At 38.7% G+C, this 20,653-nt stretch overlaps 1 protein-coding gene across 1 annotated transcript in view; it reads left to right on the forward strand.

The window, feature by feature from the left end:
* The window catches only part of fbn2b (fibrillin 2b), an 82,069-nt gene extending 61,498 nt beyond the window's left edge, over positions 1-20,571 (forward strand). The window contains exons 40-65 of the mRNA XM_053635683.1: positions 514-639; positions 739-888; positions 1,056-1,127; positions 1,215-1,340; positions 1,456-1,581; positions 1,750-1,875; positions 2,059-2,175; positions 3,365-3,493; positions 4,221-4,340; positions 4,456-4,581; positions 4,875-5,027; positions 5,219-5,284; positions 6,463-6,582; positions 6,766-6,885; positions 7,514-7,636; positions 8,377-8,508; positions 8,998-9,123; positions 10,437-10,643; positions 11,344-11,469; positions 12,404-12,526; positions 12,631-12,747; positions 13,587-13,715; positions 14,527-14,646; positions 16,183-16,414; positions 17,103-17,259; positions 17,787-20,571. Coding sequence (XP_053491658.1) covers positions 514-639; positions 739-888; positions 1,056-1,127; positions 1,215-1,340; positions 1,456-1,581; positions 1,750-1,875; positions 2,059-2,175; positions 3,365-3,493; positions 4,221-4,340; positions 4,456-4,581; positions 4,875-5,027; positions 5,219-5,284; positions 6,463-6,582; positions 6,766-6,885; positions 7,514-7,636; positions 8,377-8,508; positions 8,998-9,123; positions 10,437-10,643; positions 11,344-11,469; positions 12,404-12,526; positions 12,631-12,747; positions 13,587-13,715; positions 14,527-14,646; positions 16,183-16,414; positions 17,103-17,259; positions 17,787-18,161 — 3,644 coding nt within the window. The 3' untranslated portion in view covers positions 18,162-20,571. The remainder of the gene's footprint in view (positions 1-513; positions 640-738; positions 889-1,055; positions 1,128-1,214; positions 1,341-1,455; positions 1,582-1,749; positions 1,876-2,058; positions 2,176-3,364; positions 3,494-4,220; positions 4,341-4,455; positions 4,582-4,874; positions 5,028-5,218; positions 5,285-6,462; positions 6,583-6,765; positions 6,886-7,513; positions 7,637-8,376; positions 8,509-8,997; positions 9,124-10,436; positions 10,644-11,343; positions 11,470-12,403; positions 12,527-12,630; positions 12,748-13,586; positions 13,716-14,526; positions 14,647-16,182; positions 16,415-17,102; positions 17,260-17,786) is intronic.
* The last annotated feature ends 82 nt before the right edge of the window (positions 20,572-20,653 follow it).

Raw genomic sequence — 20,653 nt, forward strand, 5'->3', positions numbered from 1 at the left:
GTATTTTGGCCTAAACGTTTTGGCTTAAAATTGAATGGTAATGAAAATTCGAAAATTATTTTAAACAGCATAGTCAAGCCCATTATGTAGTGCGTGTTTATATACTACCACTGTAGTGCTTGTATATATGCATTATTCTTCTACCGGGTGGGCAGGGCAACATTACACTGTAGGATTACTCTCATTTTGATTAACTTTCTTCTCCTCCTAACAAGCGTGAGTAAAAGTAACAACTGTCAAATCTGTAGCAGCCTACCAAAAATCAAGAGGAAACATCTGCTTGTAAAATAGAGATGTCAGTGCAGACAGGACTAAAATAAATAAAGGTTTGTCATAAAACAGGGTGAATGTTGGACTGGATTTGTCTCATGAGAGGAGATACAAAGAATCATCATTGCAGATCCAGAGAAAAATTAAATAGATGACATTACCCCAGCCACTTAAACCCAATAACTTCAAATAAAATTATCCATAAATTAAAAATGTTCTTTTATTGCAATTCTGCTCTTGCAGACATTGACGAGTGCTCAACCCACATCGGGATCTGCGGCCCAGGGACGTGTTACAACACACTGGGCAACTACACGTGCGTCTGCCCTCCTGAGTACATGCAGGTCAATGGAGGCAACAACTGCATGGGTAAAGCACTTGTTTACCAGAGAAACAGGAATCTAACATGTACGGTGAAGTATGTAATGTCATTTCAAAACTTGTGTGATGTTCTCTGGCCTTTTATAGACATGAGGAAAAGTGTGTGCTACCATAACTTTAACGACACGTGTGAGAACGAGCTGTCCTTCAACATGACCAAGAAGATGTGCTGCTGCGCCTACAATGTGGGAAAAGCCTGGAACAAACCGTGTGAGCCCTGTCCAACTCCAGCAACCTGTGAGTGTCCATTTTGCTGTCTAGTCACTAGTTAGTAGGCTTGTGCATCATTCTTGAATTTAGAAAATCTAGGGCTCCTTTTGGAAGGCAATAATAAATGCTCGGTTAGTCTCTAATGTCCGCTGCAGTCGTTTATACACTTACGATTATGTTGCTGCTTTGCGTAGCTGAGTACGAGCTCCTGTGTGGGAACCCAGCTCCAGGCTTTATCATCGATATCCACACTGGAAAACCCATCGGTAAGAAATATATTTCTGTAAGAAGAATTTATAAAGCCATGCTTGTCGTGACATTGTGTGTAAACTGAAATGTGTGTCATGATCCAGATATTGACGAGTGCAGGGAGATTCCTGGGATCTGTGCCCATGGAGCATGTATCAATCAGATCGGCAGCTTCCGCTGCGAGTGTCCTATGGGCTTCAGCTACAATAACATCCTACTGGTTTGTGAAGGTATATACACACAGACACCCCCCCATGCATTCCATAAGTAGACCCACCATGTTATATCTCTCATGACTGATTGTATCACTTGCTGTTTGTCCTTTTCTCTCTATTTCATTCTCAGATATTGATGAGTGTAACAGCGGGGACAACCTGTGTCAACGCAACGCCAACTGCAACAACATCCCTGGAAGTTTCCGCTGCGAGTGCTCTCCCGGCTTCAAGCTGTCCCCCAGTGGAGCGTGCGTGGGTGAGTCCTCTGCGTACAAAATCCATACAGGATGTGACATTTTATATAGTTATGAGGTTGGTCGTTCAGCAGCACATTACAAGCGGGTCCATCAGTTACACTTTTCAAATGCTTGTTAAATGCTTGTTATGTGTTTGCGAAAGTTAATGCCATGACTCTTTCCTGCAGACCGTAATGAATGTCTGGAAATCCCCAATGTGTGCAGCCATGGTGAATGCATCGACACACAGGGCAGCTACCGCTGTTTGTGCCACAATGGTTTTAAGGCCACGGCTGACCTCACCATGTGTATGGGTGAGTGTGTGTCCAAGTTTTCAACAAAAAAAAAATCCACAAAAAAAAAACGCTCTTCAGTCCTGCTTTTGTTAAACACTCATTACCCAGATCAATAACAAGCTAATGAGATAATGACCTGACTGTATGTGATAAGGTCTCACTGAATCTTCTTTTTCCTCGTATTCACTCTCTCTTTATCAGACATCGATGAGTGTGAGAGACAGCCCTGTGGAAACGGGACATGTAAGAACACCGTGGGCTCCTATAACTGTCTTTGCTTCCCAGGCTTTGAGCTCACACACAATAACGACTGCATGGGTGAGTCTCTTATAAGGGTGACATAAAACATTTTTATTTACATTTCCGAACAGTACATTGTTTTATTAACAACCAGCAAGAGGCGACACAATAAAGCATCAGCGCTTCATATATGTAGGATCCAGTTCCATACATTATAGCCCCAAAACAACAGAAAACTTTAGCGAACAATTCTTAAAATCACACATTTCATCATTAAGGATGTGGAATGTTTTAGCACATTCTGCAAACACATGCTATTTGAATCTCTGCCAGTATGTAATCTGCCATTGTTTATATATGATTAACATCTGAAAGGATGGAGTGTATCACTCTCACTATATATGCATTGATTTCTAGAGCTATGGATGATTATGTAATGAATAAAACATAACACATGGTGCTGCTGTAGGAAAATAATAAACAGCAGGGAGGTGTGATAAAGTGGAGTTACTGTTGATTTTCCAGTAAAAGCACATCTTGAAGTGTTTTATTCTTCATCTAATGAGCAATTTACCAACGGTGTACATTTACATTTTTTAGGAATGACACATCATACTTTTTATCCATTTATAACTACAATTAATGTTAAACAAGTTATTTCCTGTTCTCATTTGCATTATAGCAGCTATAAACAGTTGTTCCCTCACCAGCCTCTCTTTTTTCTCTTTCACAAAAAAAATCACAACTTGACATGTATAAAGCACTGACACAGGAGACTCCTGTAAAAAGGCAGCTTATAAACATCGTCTTACTGAAAACTTCAACAGTTATATGTTCTTTGTTTATGTTTCTTGGGCGTTCTGACAGTTTGTTGCTTGTCTGAGAGGTTGGTGTGTGTCTCTGAGAGTTTTGTGTGTCTCTTAGAGTTTGTTGTGTGTATTTGAGTGTTTGTTGTGTGTCTCTGAGTGTCTGTTGTGTGTATTTGAATGTTTGTTGTGTGTCTCTGAGAGTTTGTCATGTCTATGAGTGTTTGTTGTGTGTCTCTGAGAGTTTGTTGTATATCTGAGAATTTGTTGTGTCTCTCTCTAAGTTGTTGTATCTCTGTGAATGTCTTGTGTCTCTGAAGCTTTGTTGTGTCGCTGAAGGTTTGTTGTGTCTTTGAGTGTTTGTTGTATGTCTTTGAAAGTTTATTATGTGCCTCTGAGAGATTGTTGTGTCTTTGAGTGTTTTGTGTGTCTCTAAGAGTATTTTTTGTGTCTCTGTGCAGATGTGGATGAGTGCACTACTCTGGCTGGTCAGGTATGCAGATATGGTCAGTGTATCAACAGTCTGGGCTCCTTCCAGTGTCTGTGTCTGGAAGGCTATGAGCTCACCCCCGACTCTAAGAACTGCGTTGGTAAGTGAACAACATTATCATATTTTCACAACGTACAATGCCTCATTTACTATACCATTCTGTGCAAAAGTTTGTGTCCCCCATGATTTCTGGATAGACACTTTTTTGTTCTATGATCATACAGCCTAAATTTTTTTGCTGCTGCTGTGACACCCTAAATTCTCCATCTGGGGATTAATAAAGTATTATCTTATAAATATGGAGATAACTAAGACTCAGTCAGCAGTCATCTTTAATAGCAAGCTCAAAAGCTTACATCCCCTATACTATGTACTAGTTATTTTTTTTGTATGTGCTTCCTTATGACCTGCAGTAACTTAAAACAGTTGTACTTGGTTAAATTAAGACATAAAAATGAAACAATCTCGTCCTCTCAAGCAGTTTGTGTGAGTACTTAAGACTCTGTTGAATGAGAGCAACTATCACAAGAGCTGAAACTGAAAATCCAGAGATTTTACAGAGCTGGAGAAGGGCATAAAATATCATCAGGGATCCTTTGTAGGTTATGGAAAAGTATAGGATTTAAAGGCACTTTAAGGTGTGGAAATTAAAGGTACCGTCAGTAAAAGCTTGAATTTTCAATACATTTCAAAGTAAGAGAGCAGAAACTGAGAGAATCCACTGCTGATGCATGGGCACTGCTAAACTTTCTTATTTATTTTTTATTATTTCTGCACTTTTGAAATCATTTTGTGGAGCAGTTTGTAAGATGTTATTTTGCTTGCAGACATTAATGAGTGTGTGACATACCCTGGCACCTGCTCGCCTGGTACATGTCAGAACCTGGACGGCTCGTTCCGCTGTATCTGTCCTCCGGGTTACGAGTTACAGAACGAGAACTGTATTGGTGAGCCTGTCTCTTATCTGCTATATAACACACACAAAATTAGAGTAAGCTCTGTTTTTCATAGTGCATCTCTCTCTCTCTTTCTCTCTTTCTCTTTCACATAATTGCTCCGCAGACATTGACGAGTGTGAATCTCAACCCAACCTCTGTCTGTTTGGCCACTGTGTAAACACACCGGGAAGCTTTCAGTGTCACTGCCAGCCAGGTTTTGTTCTGTCTGATAACAAACATCGCTGCTTTGGTGAGTGCGACCTGTTGCACATTTAACATGTATTTTAGTATCACTTCTGTTATTGGTAAACAAGTAAGCCACAGAACATAGCTACAGATGCTGTGAGGCAGTGTTGCCAACATAGCAGCTGAGATTCGGCAACTTTTTAGACCCCTTTAGTGACTTTATTGAAGAAAAAAACCAGGCTAGTGAAAGATTTAGTGCGTAGACATTAGTGAATGTCCTGCTCATAATACGACCTAATGAATGAAGAGTTCGGCATGTTAGTTTGTCATTGTTTCTCCTGTCATCTCTCTCTCAAGACACGCGCAAGAGCTTCTGCTTCACACGTTTCGAGGCCAGTAAATGCTCCGTTCCCAAACCTCAGAACATTAGCAAGGCTGACTGCTGCTGCAGCCTGATGCCCGGGGAGGGCTGGGGTGACCCCTGTGAACTTTGCCCCCAGGAGGGCCAAGGTACCGTCTCTCACAGCTGGCTACATTTACTGAACATACTGAAATGAAATAAATAATGCAAAAAAGAAAGAAAGAAGTAAATGCCGTGTTGGATATGCAATCATATATACACTATATACACCTAATTACCGCATTTATACAGACTAACAATTCCATTTTAATATTTGTCTTGCTTTCTTGTCCCTGTGCAGCTGCATTTAAACAGTTGTGTCCCTACGGTCACGGAGCTGTACCTGGACTAGGAGAAGGTCGTGTGGGTAAGACACATATCTGTACAGCAAACTACATAATACACATACATATACAGAAATCACAAAAGCTAACAACAAAAGCAAACTCGCCATTCAAGTGGTTACAGTCAGGAACACAAATAGAGATGCGATGCAGAAATTAGGGAATGACAGAATGTAGTATAAAAGTGGAGTGAATGTGAACATGAGAGGAACTGTCTGGAGTTGTAGCATTTTCTGATGTGTTTATTACTAAACAGTTCCAAACATGTGAGAAACATCAGCATTAAAACATTAAAACTCATTACAACCTGTCAACTGGTACATGAGAGGGATCTTCTCGTAAATACTTTACAGTGAATACATCAAAGCATTTTAATGTAACACACACATCATTTCTTTGCTTAGAGAATTCAATGGAATACTGTACTGGAATAATGTCCATACGATGTCTATGCTGGGAATACTCTGATATTTCCCTTGTCTTTTGCTCGCAGTAAAAAAAAAAAATCATGAGAGAAATCATGGAGAAATCTATGTGTTATTAAACTAACACATCTTAATCTGGGCATGCACTAGAAAATGTTCAGAATGAAAGTCCTAATAGCATTCATAAAAAAAAATTATAGTTTAAAAATGTTTGCAGCAAGTTTAGTTATCATTATTTTGATAGAATGGACTGTAAAGTTAGCTCTTGGTAACTGCTTTAATCTCTTTAATATGTGGCTGTAGAGATAATAAAGAAACAGAAAGTTGGAAAAAAAAATTTTTAAAAAAGGATTTTGAAAAAAAAAAGAGTAGCAGCCTCTATTGCAAGGCATTATTGCAAATTATAGTTTTTTTTAAAGGTATCTTTAAAACTATAAGATTACTGAAGGGCTAGAAACACTTATAAAAATGACCAGCTGCAAATTTAATGTGTTTAATAATGTGTAAGACATCAGATATAGATTCCTCTTTGTATGAAAACAAACAGTTATAACAAATATAATTTAAATAAAAGTTTATAAGAAATTAAAAAGAAAAAAACAAACATTTGCCCTTTAATATCCTGACATAATCAGAAAGATTTTTGCTCTAATATTTATTTCAAAGGTCTACCACTTATCCCATCAGATCATCTCCGCTTCTGACCTGGAAATTCACTTCCAATTCTGAAACTTTTGTGTGTCCAGTATAACACACCTCGTCTTTGTCCTGCACAGATATGAACGAGTGTTTGGATAACCCGTGTAAAAATGGCGTCTGCATCAACACCGATGGCTCCTTCCGCTGTGAATGTCCCTTCGGCTACAACCTGGATTACACTGGTATCGAATGCGTGGGTGAGTTCATACACACACAAATCCATATACACACTAATGTACATCCGTACATACGCACATAATGTACGTACAAGGCATGCAGCCAACATAACAAATGCACACACAAACACATCTCTCAGAGACGCCTAACAAGAGGCCCACAATGCAGATCATTAGTGTGACGCATATTTCTTCACGTTTTAGATACGGACGAGTGTTCGATTGGAAACCCGTGTGGCAACGGCACCTGCACTAACGTGGTAGGAGGCTTCGAGTGTTCCTGTCAGGAGGGCTTTGAACCTGGGCCCATGATGAGTTGTGAAGGTGTGTGCACCCAAACATAATGCCATGTGTCATATAATAATTCTACTGTATAACGCTTAACTGAAGTTAACCACACTTGAATAAATGAATGAGTTGTGTAACATTTCCTAAATAAAAATAGATTTAGTAATGTAGGGAAGTGGCCATCTTATATTATAAGATTTACAGGCAATATATTGTGCAATTTAAATAGATTTTAGTGTTTGGAATGAAAAAAAAAATGCTTGAGACAGTTGATATGTAGTTAATCAGCATAACCTTGAAATGTAATCTGTTTATTTATTAAAATGACATTGACATTAAAATTCTGCAGCTGCAGCAATAACTATTTTATAAACACTTTAAATCAAAGGCATGTTTAAGATCATACAGCATTAATACTGTTATGATACAGAGGTCATTGGACAAAGACTTTTAAGCAACGTATGTGCAGGACATTATTGGGAAATCAATTGTAAGCAATCGCATCCACATCCAACCTAGAAATCACTTCATATTTAAAATAGCAATAAGAAATTCTACAAAATGGCAATTTGGACATTCTGAGAATGGTATATTTATAAACTGGGACTCGACAGAGGCTGCCTCACAGTCTTTATTTATTTATTTATTTTCCCCTCTTTTTCAGATATTAATGAGTGTGCTGTGAACCCGCTGCTCTGTGCCTTCCGCTGTGTGAACACGTTCGGTTCGTACGAGTGCATGTGTCCTGCAGGCTACGTGCTGCGGGAGGATCAGAGGATGTGTCGAGGTGAGAAAATCCACAGTGCGCTACGAGAAGACATCGTCTCCAATTACCACGCCACAGGATTAACACACTGTCCTCATATTACCATCACTCATCACTGTTTTCATTTATTTAAGTTTGAAAACGTAGTTTTCAAAACTTTGCTTGCAGTGATGTGCGCAAGTTTGAACCAAAAGATTTATGGAGGCAAAAAGCAAAGTTGTACTGTATATTTGATCAGTTATATGAAACGGGTGTATGCAGTATCCTGCGACAAGACAGCGTTATAGAACATAGTCAGATTTTGCTCTGACTGTATCTTCAGATGCTGATTTTATATAATGGAGTGTATGACATTTGGTAAGGTATATCAGGAAGAACAGGGGGTGAATATTACATAAGGAATAAAAGGGTTGGGGGTGTGCTGTTATTGGAAAATAATCAAGGACGTAGTGGTGTGATGCAGCTTAACACAACATGAAATAGTGTTCCCAGAGCACATTCTGAAGTGTTTCTCTTATCCAAGTTATTACCGAGTATTTGTTACACATTCAGACAGGAAGATTTTTGAACTTGCATCATTTTGATTTTTTTCATGCTTAATGGCTTTAATGTCTTGATGGTATAAATAAAATTTCCTCATAATTTTTGCTAAGGTATGCATGCTGTTGTATTGAACCACATTTTGCTGTTTAATGTTCTTAATCTCTCTCATATGCTCTCGCTCTCTCTCTCTCTCTCTCTCTCTCTCTCTCTCTCTCTAGACCAGGATGAGTGTTCGGAGGGGCTGGATGACTGTGAGAGTAGGGGCATGGTCTGCAAAAACCTCATCGGCACCTTCATGTGTATCTGTCCACCAGGAATGACTCGACGCCCTGATGGGGAGGGCTGTATGGGTGAGTACCTGTGTGAGTGAGTGTGTGTAGACACATTTTAAGAGGAGATCAAGCAATTGCTTTAGACTTCAGGGACACAAGTAGCTTAAATGTGAAATGACAACAGGACGCCATCCCAGCGATAAGGAAAGAAAGGTACAGTTTTATCCAACAATGGTTCTATCCAATAATTTCAACTTTTAGACTTGTCAGTATCATCCCGTGAATGAACACAGTAAATGCATTTGAACATAGAAAAAGAACCGTCTGTAAACAAGAGCACACTAACTCAAGTGTTTAAATTTGTTTTTGGATGTACAGTAAATACTGTAAATAAGTCTCGTGATATTAATAGATATTGCATTGCATAGGTTCTCCCACTAAGTTTTAGCTTGTTCCATCTCCTTTTCTTTACTTTGGTTTCTCTTCACTGTTTCTTCGCTCTTGGCCACCCACTCATCCTGACTCACTGTATCTCTCGTTCCCCTCCTCTGCATGTCTCCTTGGCAGACCTGAACGAGTGCAGAACCAAGTCTGGCATCTGCAAGAACGGCCGCTGCGTGAACACAGTGGGCAGCTACCGCTGCGAGTGCAGCGAAGGATTCGAGCCCAGCTCCACAGGCACTGAGTGCATTGGTAAGAACCTGCCATGAAGGAGCACACACTCACACAGAGGCTCACATATGCTTTCACTATAACATGCATGACAGCCGTAAACAAATCTGTGACTATTTGATGATTCTCAAATATGTGAGGCAAAAATGCAGCCTGCAGCACACCTCCAAAAATGTTATCTAACATACACCCACTCAGAAACACTGACAATAACAAGTTTGCAAAACTATCTTGGAATTCTAATAACATGTCCATGCTGGCAGGGTTTTCTCTTCAAGATTTATCTGATACACGGCCTGTGAATTCACACACAGTGGAGAAATTCATATCAGTGTACCATACTTATCACACAGCTACACAAATCTGTGTGCATCAGGTAAAAGTTGTGAACAGGGTTGTTATCGTTAATAAAAACAGATCCTGGGACTTTAAAAATTTCAGTGCTTTAAATTGTGGTAAATTAGAACTCCTTTTTGTAATAATTTTAGAGAGAAAGTAGCCAAAATATAGTTAATAAAAATATAATGTACAATTTTCAATGTGTGATTTGAGCTATAGTTGTATTTAATACATTAGTGGAAATGGTGGCTAGCAGAAGAGAGAAAGTGGCCTATGAAAATGTGAGGATTAAAACACTTAGGGGGCATGCATTTTTAAGAAAATAATCAACAACATAATGTTGTGATGTAGCCCTATGTATTGTTTCCAAGCCAAGGTTGATTATTGTCCAATAACAAAGTAGTTTGTTCCTTTTATACCACAGCAGTTTGCCAAAAATTAATTAAAGCATGACACATCATACTTTTTTATCCATTTATAGTTATGTTCAGTGTTGTTGAACATCCAGGAAAAAAGTTAGTTCCTGTTATTACTTACCTTATAGCAGATATAAATTGTTGTTCCCTCACCAGGCGATATTTTTTTCTCTGTGTCTTGAAGTCATTAAGACAAAAAATGCACCACTTGTCCCTGAGGGGAAAAACCCACCACCTCCTTAGTCCTGAAGCCTTTCCTGTGGTAGAAAACCTAAAGTCACAATTTTACCTCTGACCTTTACAAATGACTAACACTGGAGACAGCATAGGGATAGATCACAGTAATACAAGAGGAACTTGGTGCGATTATTCGCCTATGGCCGCTGCAGGCTATAGATCTATAATATGAGAAACACAGACCACGACATCAAATCATCATAATGAATCAAATCATATGATACTGTCAATTACATCTAGTCTAAATGATTGATATTTCCTTCTCTAGACCACAGAAAGCTGTTAACAGTGAAATCACAGAGATGAAAAGCTAACAATCTGATCATCCGTTGTCTTTCTCAGATAATCGTCAGGGCTTCTGTTTCACTGAGGTTCTACAGACCATGTGCCAGCAATCGTCCACCAACCGCAACAGCGTTACCAAATCCGAGTGCTGCTGTAACGGAGGCCGTGGCTGGGGACCACAGTGCGAGCTCTGCCCCCTGCCTGGCACCGTGCAGTACAAGAAGATGTGTCCACACGGACCGGGCTACACTACCGATGGCAGAGGTGAGAGGGAGCAGTTCATTTTAAAGGGTTATGCTGCAAGGACATGTTGGCGGAGATGTTGCAAGTCTGATGTGGTGTTACATGACCAAATGCAGCATGCAGCCATATACACGTTGCCATGGTGATAGCATTGTGTGTTGTGCCAATTACATTGAATTTGCTTATTTTTCATTACTAGCTCGTTAAAACGTTAAGAAAATCTAACACGTAATGGAAAGTCTCAGGACTTACCTTACATTCCTTACAAAAAAAGTTCCACACAACATCCTTTAAAATTTGTGCAGGTATAAATGCACCCTTCTCTGTCCAATCCTCATTGTTTGATCCACACCAAGTCATTACATCACTAATCAGACCAGACAGTGTAACTGAAATAAAATCTAGATGCCTCTGAAAGCTCTCCCTTTTCTGATCTAATGTCTCTAGCCCGGTAGCTAGTCTCTGGTCAGATGAGTTGTTTTAAACTAAATAATTTACATCAATGCCTGTGATTGGATAAACCACAGCAGAGGATCTACTACAGAAATCAAGCTGATTCATGTTTAGAAAACTGGAGTCACTGATCTATGGCTAATTGCATTGAGTGGTGCTGCCACTATATTTTTTCATTGCAGGTCCACTGTAGAATCCAGTAACATAAAATTGCTTTTTCATGATCACTGATGGGTTTTAAACTGAGCGTGACTTTTTGTTTCTACAGATATCAATGAGTGTAAGGTTATGCCCAACTTGTGTAAGAATGGCGAGTGTATTAACAGCGTGGGTTCCTTCCGCTGCCACTGCAATGTGGGCTACACCAACGATTTCAGTGGCACCTCCTGCACTGGTACGTCTTTTATTTACGCCCTTCATGAACAACCTGTTCATCATGAGCCCAACAAAGATCTCTGGATTCTTTGCGTGTTAAGGTCATATCAGAACGACCATAATTATAAGAACTTATAAAAGTCATGTTTGTCAAACTCATAACTGCCAAAATAGAAATTCTGTATTTTCTGAAAGTTCCAATCTGACAGTTGTGAAATCTCTTTATAAAAAAAAAATACAACCAAAACAAAAATTTACTTTAGTGCCCTTGATTAAATTACCCTTAAAATAATTGTAAGAATTTTAATTTATAGCAACATGATATTTCAGTTTCACAGATGTTTCTTTGTCACAGGTAACAAAATGTTCAAATAGTTTACTGTATGTTTTGCAGACTTTTGGACCACATTGTATGTACATATTTTAACTCATTACTTATCATTTCCCAATGACTCCACAATACATGGTATAGTTCAGCTTTTTAGGCTTTAAAATGTAGATTTCAGTCTTAAATGAACTGTATGTGTTAGCTGTTGCCATAGAAACAGCTACTGTCCAAGTCCAAGGAGATAAACAGTTTTAGAAAGAACCTCTAAGCTGTTATCTTGAATTAACTAATACTGCATTTGACTTAATTCGGAAGTGGAAAATCAAAACATGGTGGAATAAAAACATGGATGCCTCCATGTTTGCCTTTTGTTATCAACAATAATGGTTTCATGTCAGCTAACTGTGATGAGTGATGTATATTTACACCCTCAAAACAGTGAACTACATGGTGAATGTTATAGAATTAACAAGCTGTTATGTCTGTATGTTTATTGATCTAAAACAAATACTAGTGAAATACTAGAAGATGACCAAACTGTCCTGAATGGACAAATTGAACATAAATGATGATAACCTTATACTCTTGAAGTGAGTCCTAATTGATTGTTTATCCTGCGTTTCAGATTTGGACGAATGTTCTCAGTCCCCCAAGCCGTGTAACTTCCTGTGTAAGAACACAGAAGGCAGTTACCTGTGCTCTTGCCCTCGAGGGTACATCCTGCAGCCAGATGGAAAGACCTGCAAAGGTGAGTTTCCCCTTCTGCATCGCCTCACTGCATAAACAGATTCGTGATACAGCATGTAGAGTTCATGAGTGCAAGTAACGGTTTATAAATGATGTGACACCCAGACTTGGACGAGTGCTCCACGAAGCAGCACAACTGCCAGTTCCTCTGTGTGAACACCATTGGAGGCTTCACCTGCAAGTGTCCCTCTGGATTTACTCAACACCAGACAGCATGCATCGGTAAGCCTAGCTCCATTCACATTAGTGTATGTAACTGTAGTGTACGACATACTGTAGGTTCTGTGTTACAGGGGTATGAATAAAAAAAATCTTAAAAAGTTTTTTAAGTTTAGTTAAAATATTTTAATGTGGATCCTGGGTTAGTGTAAGTATTGTCAAAGATATCAACTTCGGGTAAATAAAATATTTATCTGAGATTTTGAAATTCATGATAAAATGAATATATTGCCTCCTTAACGTAGCCCAGCTCACACACACTTGCTAGAAACTGTCACGTAATGAGGGTTAGGACGGATGCAATTGCAGTTAAGAGCTTTAATGAAGATTATAATATCCAGAGGGCAAGGCAAAAGACAGGCAGTGGTCAGGTGATCAGGCAAACAGGCTAGAGCACGTAAGGCAGAAATCAACATCAAAGGCAGAGCACAATCAAAACCAGAATATACACAACAATGCTTAGTAATCTCCAGAGACTATGGCAACTGAACATATTACTTCATCAAACTCAGAGGGTTCAAAAAGTCTCTTATATAGCATGGTGTGATTGTCAGTGTGATTGGGAACAAATGTGTGTAATTAGTCTGGTGTCTGTGTGTTCCATTGGGAGTTTATAGGTCGTGGTGCATACTGGAAAATGGAGTCACTAGTTGGCCGTGACATGACAGAAACCAGGAGGCCAAAACAGATCAAATATTAGCTTCACTGTGTCTGTATTCATTAGCATACAAGAACATAAGACCTATAAAAACAAAATCTGGTTAATTAGCATTGTACTTCTCTCAGATAAATGTCTGTACCTCAGAATTATGTGGTGCTGATTGTGCTGTTCTACCCGGCAGATAACAATGAGTGTAACAACCAGCCGAATGCGTGTGGATCCCGAGCATCCTGCCTCAACTCCCCCGGCAGTTTCTCTTGTGAGTGTCAGAAGGGCTTCTCTCTGGACACCAGTGGACTGGAGTGTGAAGGTAATGATAATACAGTAGGGCATTTAATGTCAGTGGTTAAGGAATTATCGCCAGAGGACACAGTGAGTGTCACTGACCTTTATAAACTCTGAACAGCTAGCAACTGATGGCAGATTAACACTCGCAATGTGAGCTGCTGTGGAAATGTCAGCTTTTGCCTCTATATTATACAACAATTTGCCAGCAATTATTTTCTGAAAATAATTGCACATAATAAATTGGTTAATATGGAGGTTACACACAATATGTCATTAGACTACATGATTTATTCTTGTTGAGAATTCCAGTTTATATGAATATGCAAATTAGAATGTCAACAAAACTTAAATTCCTGTCCACTTCACATAGTAAACTGATGTAGCACGGACTTAAGATGTATATTGAAACATGAAAGGCTTGTGTATTTTATGATACAGTAACACTCACCAATAAGGTTTTCAGCTTCCTGCTCACCAGGGTGTTTAAAGGTCCTCCAAACAATTCCAAAGCTCACTTTATAATGAGACTTTTTCTCTCTCTCAAACTCAAAAAAATACAGTAAACGCATTGTCTGTTTAATGATCACTGAAAATTAAGATTTTCAATTACATTTACATTCACATTGAAAAGGTATTTGAAAATATGCCAGTTTTATTTGAGAATACCAATTCCCCTAGAAAGATTCAATAATAATAATAATAATGAACACATTTAATATAGTTTAGGGAGATTTTAATCCTGGATCTCTGTAAAGCTGCTTTATAACGGTGTCTGTTGTGACAAGAGTTATAATAAAATATGTAAAAATATAAAAACACTTGTGGCATTGCAGATGTGGACGAGTGCACAGGGAACCACAGATGCCAACACGGATGCCAGAACATGCTGGGTGGTTTCCGCTGCGGCTGCCCGCAGGGCTATGTTCAACATTACCAGTGGAACCAGTGCGTGGGTGAGTGTCCTACAGCACAGCTTCTCGAACAACCTCTCAAATCCACCAACAAAACAAATATGCATCATTAAGACAAAGACATGCAAAAAAAAAAAAAAAAATGAAAGGTATCCATTTAAATTAAAGTGCACCTATTATGGTTTCTCAAATATTACCTTTCATGTAGTGTGTTATGTAGCTGTTTGTGAATATAAAAAGTCTGCAAAGTTTCAAAAATCAAAGCGCACGACAAACGGAGTTATTGACTCACAAAAGAAGGAAGCGATTTTGAACAGCTGAAACGAGTCGTTAGTAATTCCAGACTTACTGCCTGTACTAACTTACGTAGGTTTGTAACAAAAAGCCCCGGATCTGGTCTTCATCGGCTGCTTGCGAACAGACGGAGCGAAAACTCGTTATGGTAGTGGGTGTTATCTTTTTGAAACACGTTGACAGCTGTAGACCAATCAAAATAGACTGGGACATCTGACCAATCAAAGTAGAGTATGCTCTCTGAAAGGAGGAGTTTAGAATGAATCCTTTAGAACGGATCATTGAACGAGTCGTTTGTGACGCTGGGGGGAAAAGTTAATGCTGCAGTTTAAATTATGAGCACGTTAAAGTGTGTTTTGACCTTGGATGCATGTAAATCTCTGTATGAGACATTTAAAACAAAATTAGGCACGTTTCAAAAGCATAATAGGTGCGCTTTAAAATCGTAAATTTGTTTGATCCACGTTTGTTGATATGCACACTAATAATTGCCTGATTGTCAGTTACCAGATTATTTTTGGCACCATGTAAATACCATATTCAGATATTAAATTAAAGCTGTTATCAGATTTTGAGAAACCCAACAAAAACATGTGGATTTCAAATCAATAATGAGGTTGTATACTTTAATGTGTACTGTTAATCTGATATCAAACATAACAAGGTAGAGAATATACTTAATATATTAGTATAACATTGGATATTTTTTTCTGTGGTGTATTTAATACATTTGCATTTTATCCCTGTTTTTTCCTTTCTTTTGAAATTGCTAGTGGTACAATTTCAGATTAAAAAATAAATAAATCAGAACCCTAACATTTCAGATTTCACAAATCACAAAAATACAGATATAAACATATTATGAGAAGAGATGCAAATTTATGTTGGGGGAGAAAAAAACAGCAGGATTTATTCAGCAATTGTAGCAGTGAAGACGTGTATTTAAAAATAAAGATGATTATCAACTGACTTGTGTCTTATTATCATATTATTGAAGTACATCTTCATGTAATGGATCAAATAGTTTATTAAATATATACTAGTATAATAGATAATATAATAGTATAATATACAATATAATAGTTTATTTTGTTTGTAGGCTGAATAATTTCATGAGCAGAGAAAAGAAGTTTCTACTAAAGTGAAATACTATATTTATTGACTCGATTGTTACAGTTTCATTTCCTGTAGTGAACACTGCTAGAATACAACCTTTAAAGCATTACTCATTCTTCTCCCTCTCTCTGTATTTCTTCCTCTCACTGTTTCCCTCCACCTCTGTAGATGAGAATGAGTGTACCGGCAGTCAGGTGTGTGGCTCGGCCTCATGCTACAACACTCTGGGCAGCTACAAGTGCGTGTGCCCGTCAGGGTTCGACTTCCAGCAGGGTATGGGTGGGTGCCAGGACGTTAACGAGTGCACCATGTCTAACAACCCCTGCACTTACGGGTGCTCCAACACGGACGGTGGTTACCTGTGCGGTTGTCCCGGGGGCTTCTACAGAGCAGGGCAGGGGTAAGACTTTAACAAGCAACCATACTCCACTTCCTCAAATTCAAATTCACCTGAACATTAACTTTAATAAGTTAAAAGATTCAGTACTTTAAGGAATTTGCATATTAATGAGCCTATAATGCAATACTGCCACAAACAGAATATAAATATGATAAAAATAAAACAAATAAGAAAGGTGTACATTAATAAAGGGAAGTATGTCGATATAATATCATTATCATGATAAATGATGTCACAATCTGCTTTTCTCAGATAACTGGGATATTGTGATATCTTTATATATATACTTTTCCTTTTTTCTACTTTTACATATTTCTTCTCCATTGTTAAATCTTGTATAATTGTAAACACATATAAATTGTGATATACCATTTATCCATCACAATTTAGCTCTTGTCAAAGTTGCTCAGATCCTTATGCTTGCCAATTTTTCCTGCTTTCAACACATCAACTTTGAGAACTGACTGTTCACTTGCTACCTAATATCTAACACCGCTTGACAGGTGCCATAGTAATTAGATAATCAATGTTATTCATGCCACCTCTCAGTGGTTTTAATGCTATGGCTGATTGGTGTGTGTGTATATGTGCAATTTTTTAAAACATGCAACACTGTTCTGCTGGAGGTTTGTGAGTAAACCTAAATATTGTGATACGTGTGTGTGCGTGTGTGTGTGTGTGTGTCTAGACACTGTATCACAGGAGCGGGCTTCCAGGGTCAGTTTGGTTCATTGGAAGTCGAGGACAGCGCTCTCTCACCTGAAGCCTGTTACGAGTGCAAGATTAATGGTAACAGGGAGAATGGCGGCCGTCACAGACGCAGCGCTGCAGACAATGAGCTGAAGGTGTGTTATGCCCCTCTTATCTCTTATTGGCTTCAGCATCTGATTCCACTTGTATTCAGTTTGTTTCTTTATGACTGGGCTTACAAGATAACAACAACAACAACAACAATAATAATAACAATTATTATTATTATTTATTTTATCCTTTTCTTATGTGTTGCTTTATTTCCTCCTTGCTTTCATCTATTTAACCTTCTTTTTGTTTCTTCTTTCTTTTGTTCTTTCATTCTTTAAGCTTTCTCTCTTTAGCTGCCTTTTTTGTTAATCCTTGTCTATAATATCGTCTTTTTTTCTGTCTTCTTTCATTTTCTCTTTGATCTTGTTTTTCATTCTTTCTTTCATTTTTCATTTTCCTTTATCCATTATTTCTTACATATTTTCCTCCTACATCTCTTTTTTCTGTATTTTTTCCCCTTCTGTCCTTCCTTCCTTCCATCCATCCATTTTTTATATTACAGTGGCTCTAGAGATGTCTGTGCATTGATGCTCATTCTTTAACCCCCTTTAATCTCATTCCTCTGCTGCAGGAGTCCGTGAGCATGGCCAGCGTAGACACTCAGAGCTCCATCCCCATGAACCTGTCTCTGGCCTCACTGCAGAATAGAGAGCCACTGCTGGAGCTGCTTCCAGCCCTGGAGCCTCTGGAGCACCACATTCGCTACGTCATCACTCATGGCAACCAGGCTGAGCACTTCCGGCTGCTGGAGCGGCGTGACGGTAAGACAATTCTGCGCCTGGGCCGTAAGACTCCCCCGGCCGGCTCTTACCGCCTGGAGATCGCCTCCCTGCCCCTGTACGGCCCACGCCAACTCCGCCAGCTGGAGGACCAGCACGACACTGACTACCTGCTGGGGGAGATCGGAGACGCACTGCGCATCAAGCTGCACATTTACCTGCACTGAGTGCTCTCCTGACCTTTGACCCCAGTCCCTACACTATAGAGCTTTATTATGCTGAAGAACTGTCTTCAATCACCACACACCCCCTTTTTTTTTCTTTTACTTATTCAGTCTTCCCCTTAGACCAAAGCATAACAGTCAAGCCAGGACAAGCATGAAGACAATCAGAAAGCTTAATTAGCCATAAGGGCATTTAAGCCATTAGTGACAGACGAAACTGTCAAAATGACCAAAAAAAGGACTTAAGCTGATGCCCAAATCTTTTCCCTATAATCCAAGACAATCCAGTATTCCTCTTAGATCTTAATGTAGCGACTATATCAGCCTGTAAATGCACATACAGTTAAATTGTGTCTCATAATATTATGTAATGTATTGAACATATGGCCAGAACAACCACTGACCGTTCTGTAATCTCAGTGAACACTGGGGTCAAAGGATATTCCATTCAGTATTGAGTCATTCATAAAGAATTGTACTGTTTCTTATTTGTTTCTTTTTTTGTCACGAAGGACTGCAACAACAACCATATTTCAGGTCAGAATGAAAGTCAATCATGTCAAAGCTGGCCAAGCCTGCTCCTCTAGGTCTTCCTAACTCTAGTATTTCATTCTGAACCTAATCCAGCAGCTACACATCTAGAGCCAGTGTTGGATCAAGGCCAGAACTGAAATCTATCTAAAGGTAGAGCTTGAGGAGTAAAATTGGCCACGTCTTAATGGTGTCACATATTGCTTTTACCTCTCGAACAAATGGTTTCCGGTCCCAGGTCTGGACGTTTCAGGAGAATGTTGCATCTGCTGCCATGTCGTAATACCTCAACCATACAGCTCGTAAAGGTGCAGTTTGTAATTTATGACAATCATATCATTTTAAAGGTACCTTAGAAAAACTGTGATTCACAATAGTGCCATGTAATCATTCTGTTGTCAGGCTTTACTTTAGGCCATTGTTTACATTTTTCCAGCCCGGAAACAAGCCAAAAGCCACTTTCCTTAATTGCAACTTACAAGGAAATCATAGTTTCATCAGAGCAGATCAGAATTCAGGTGTAGGCTTCTCAATGTTTTCACTGTCATTGAAATGGACCTCACAAGTTAAAAAGTCGCAAAAAATTACAAACCGCTCCTTTTAAAGGCATCACTGTTATGCATCAAACCTGCTTTTTTATTAAACCAGGGATTTCGACATGCAACACGGCTACACACAAGCTAACAAAGCTGTTCTGCCGTTAAACCTTAAATTCTACAGCGGTACAGTAGCAGATTTTTCTGACACACTCCAGACCACATAACACATTTAACCACAACACTTATTCCCTCCCATACTTTTGTTTGCTCTCAAGGAATATAAAGGTGCTAAATGACTCCACCAGTGCTACAGAATTGCAGTCTCAATCTACAGATTGCAATCATGATCTTTTTATCAGAGGTTTTGTCTGGTTTTTGTTTTTTTTGTATTGTCTCAATGCTGAAAACCAATTATCAAACTCGCTTTTTCGAAAATTAAATTGTATATTTTAAAAGTGAAATGTAGATTGTTTTTTTTCAATGTCAATCTTTTTTTAAGAGCATCAAGGCTGACAAACCAAACAGAACATGCAATAGACCTAAAAGTGCTGTTGACTTTGTTTCTGTAATTAATAAATGCGTGCTTGACTGCTGCCAGACACCGAGTGACACCCATAATTGTTTACATGGCGCCGTCCTCTATGTGACACTCACTGAAATAATGCCAGCATGGTGTTTAATGTGAAGTGGCTGTATCAAGGACCTGCACATTCAGAGTTATCGCACTGTATCTGGTGCAGCCTGACTGCAGTGTCTGGTCCTTTCTCTCTGGTGCTAAAATCATTACATCTTCAATCCTAAACATCAAGGTTACTGCACTGTAAAAAAATAAAAATAAAAAAAAAAAACAGCCTGAGCTATATTTATGCATAACCATTTGTCTAACTTGGGAACTTTGTATACTTTTTGTATCTCTTTTTTTTTTTGTAATGTTTTTAATCATAATTTTATTTGCCACTACATGTAAAAGAACGAATGTGCGTGTGTGTACTGTATTTCAACATCATAAGCAAACTTGAAATATCTCAGTTATTGTCTCGTTCTCAGAACTGAAAAAAATTTCATCTGTGGTGCTCATGATGGTTTGGCATGACAGCTGTAACACTGTTTCACACACACACACACATACACACATACACACACATATACACACATACACACACACTGCAGTATTTTTCTGACCATATAGGAATGAGGCTGTATATGAGCATCCACCACACTTTGGAAATAGAAACTTTTGATCAGTTACATTGGTCATATCATGTTTGGGTTTTTTTTTTTTTAACAATCTGTAAAACACAAGAAATGGCAATAAAGCAACATGGGTTATGTTTTTAAATACTTTGGTGTGTGTGTGTGTCAATTCCTTGAACATGGAAGCCTCATTATGTCTAGAATAGCTGGGAAAGTATGGAATTTAAAGTC

Source organism: Ictalurus furcatus, chromosome 10 (genome assembly GCF_023375685.1).
Source record: "Ictalurus furcatus strain D&B chromosome 10, Billie_1.0, whole genome shotgun sequence".
Lineage (NCBI taxonomy): Eukaryota > Metazoa > Chordata > Actinopteri > Siluriformes > Ictaluridae > Ictalurus > Ictalurus furcatus.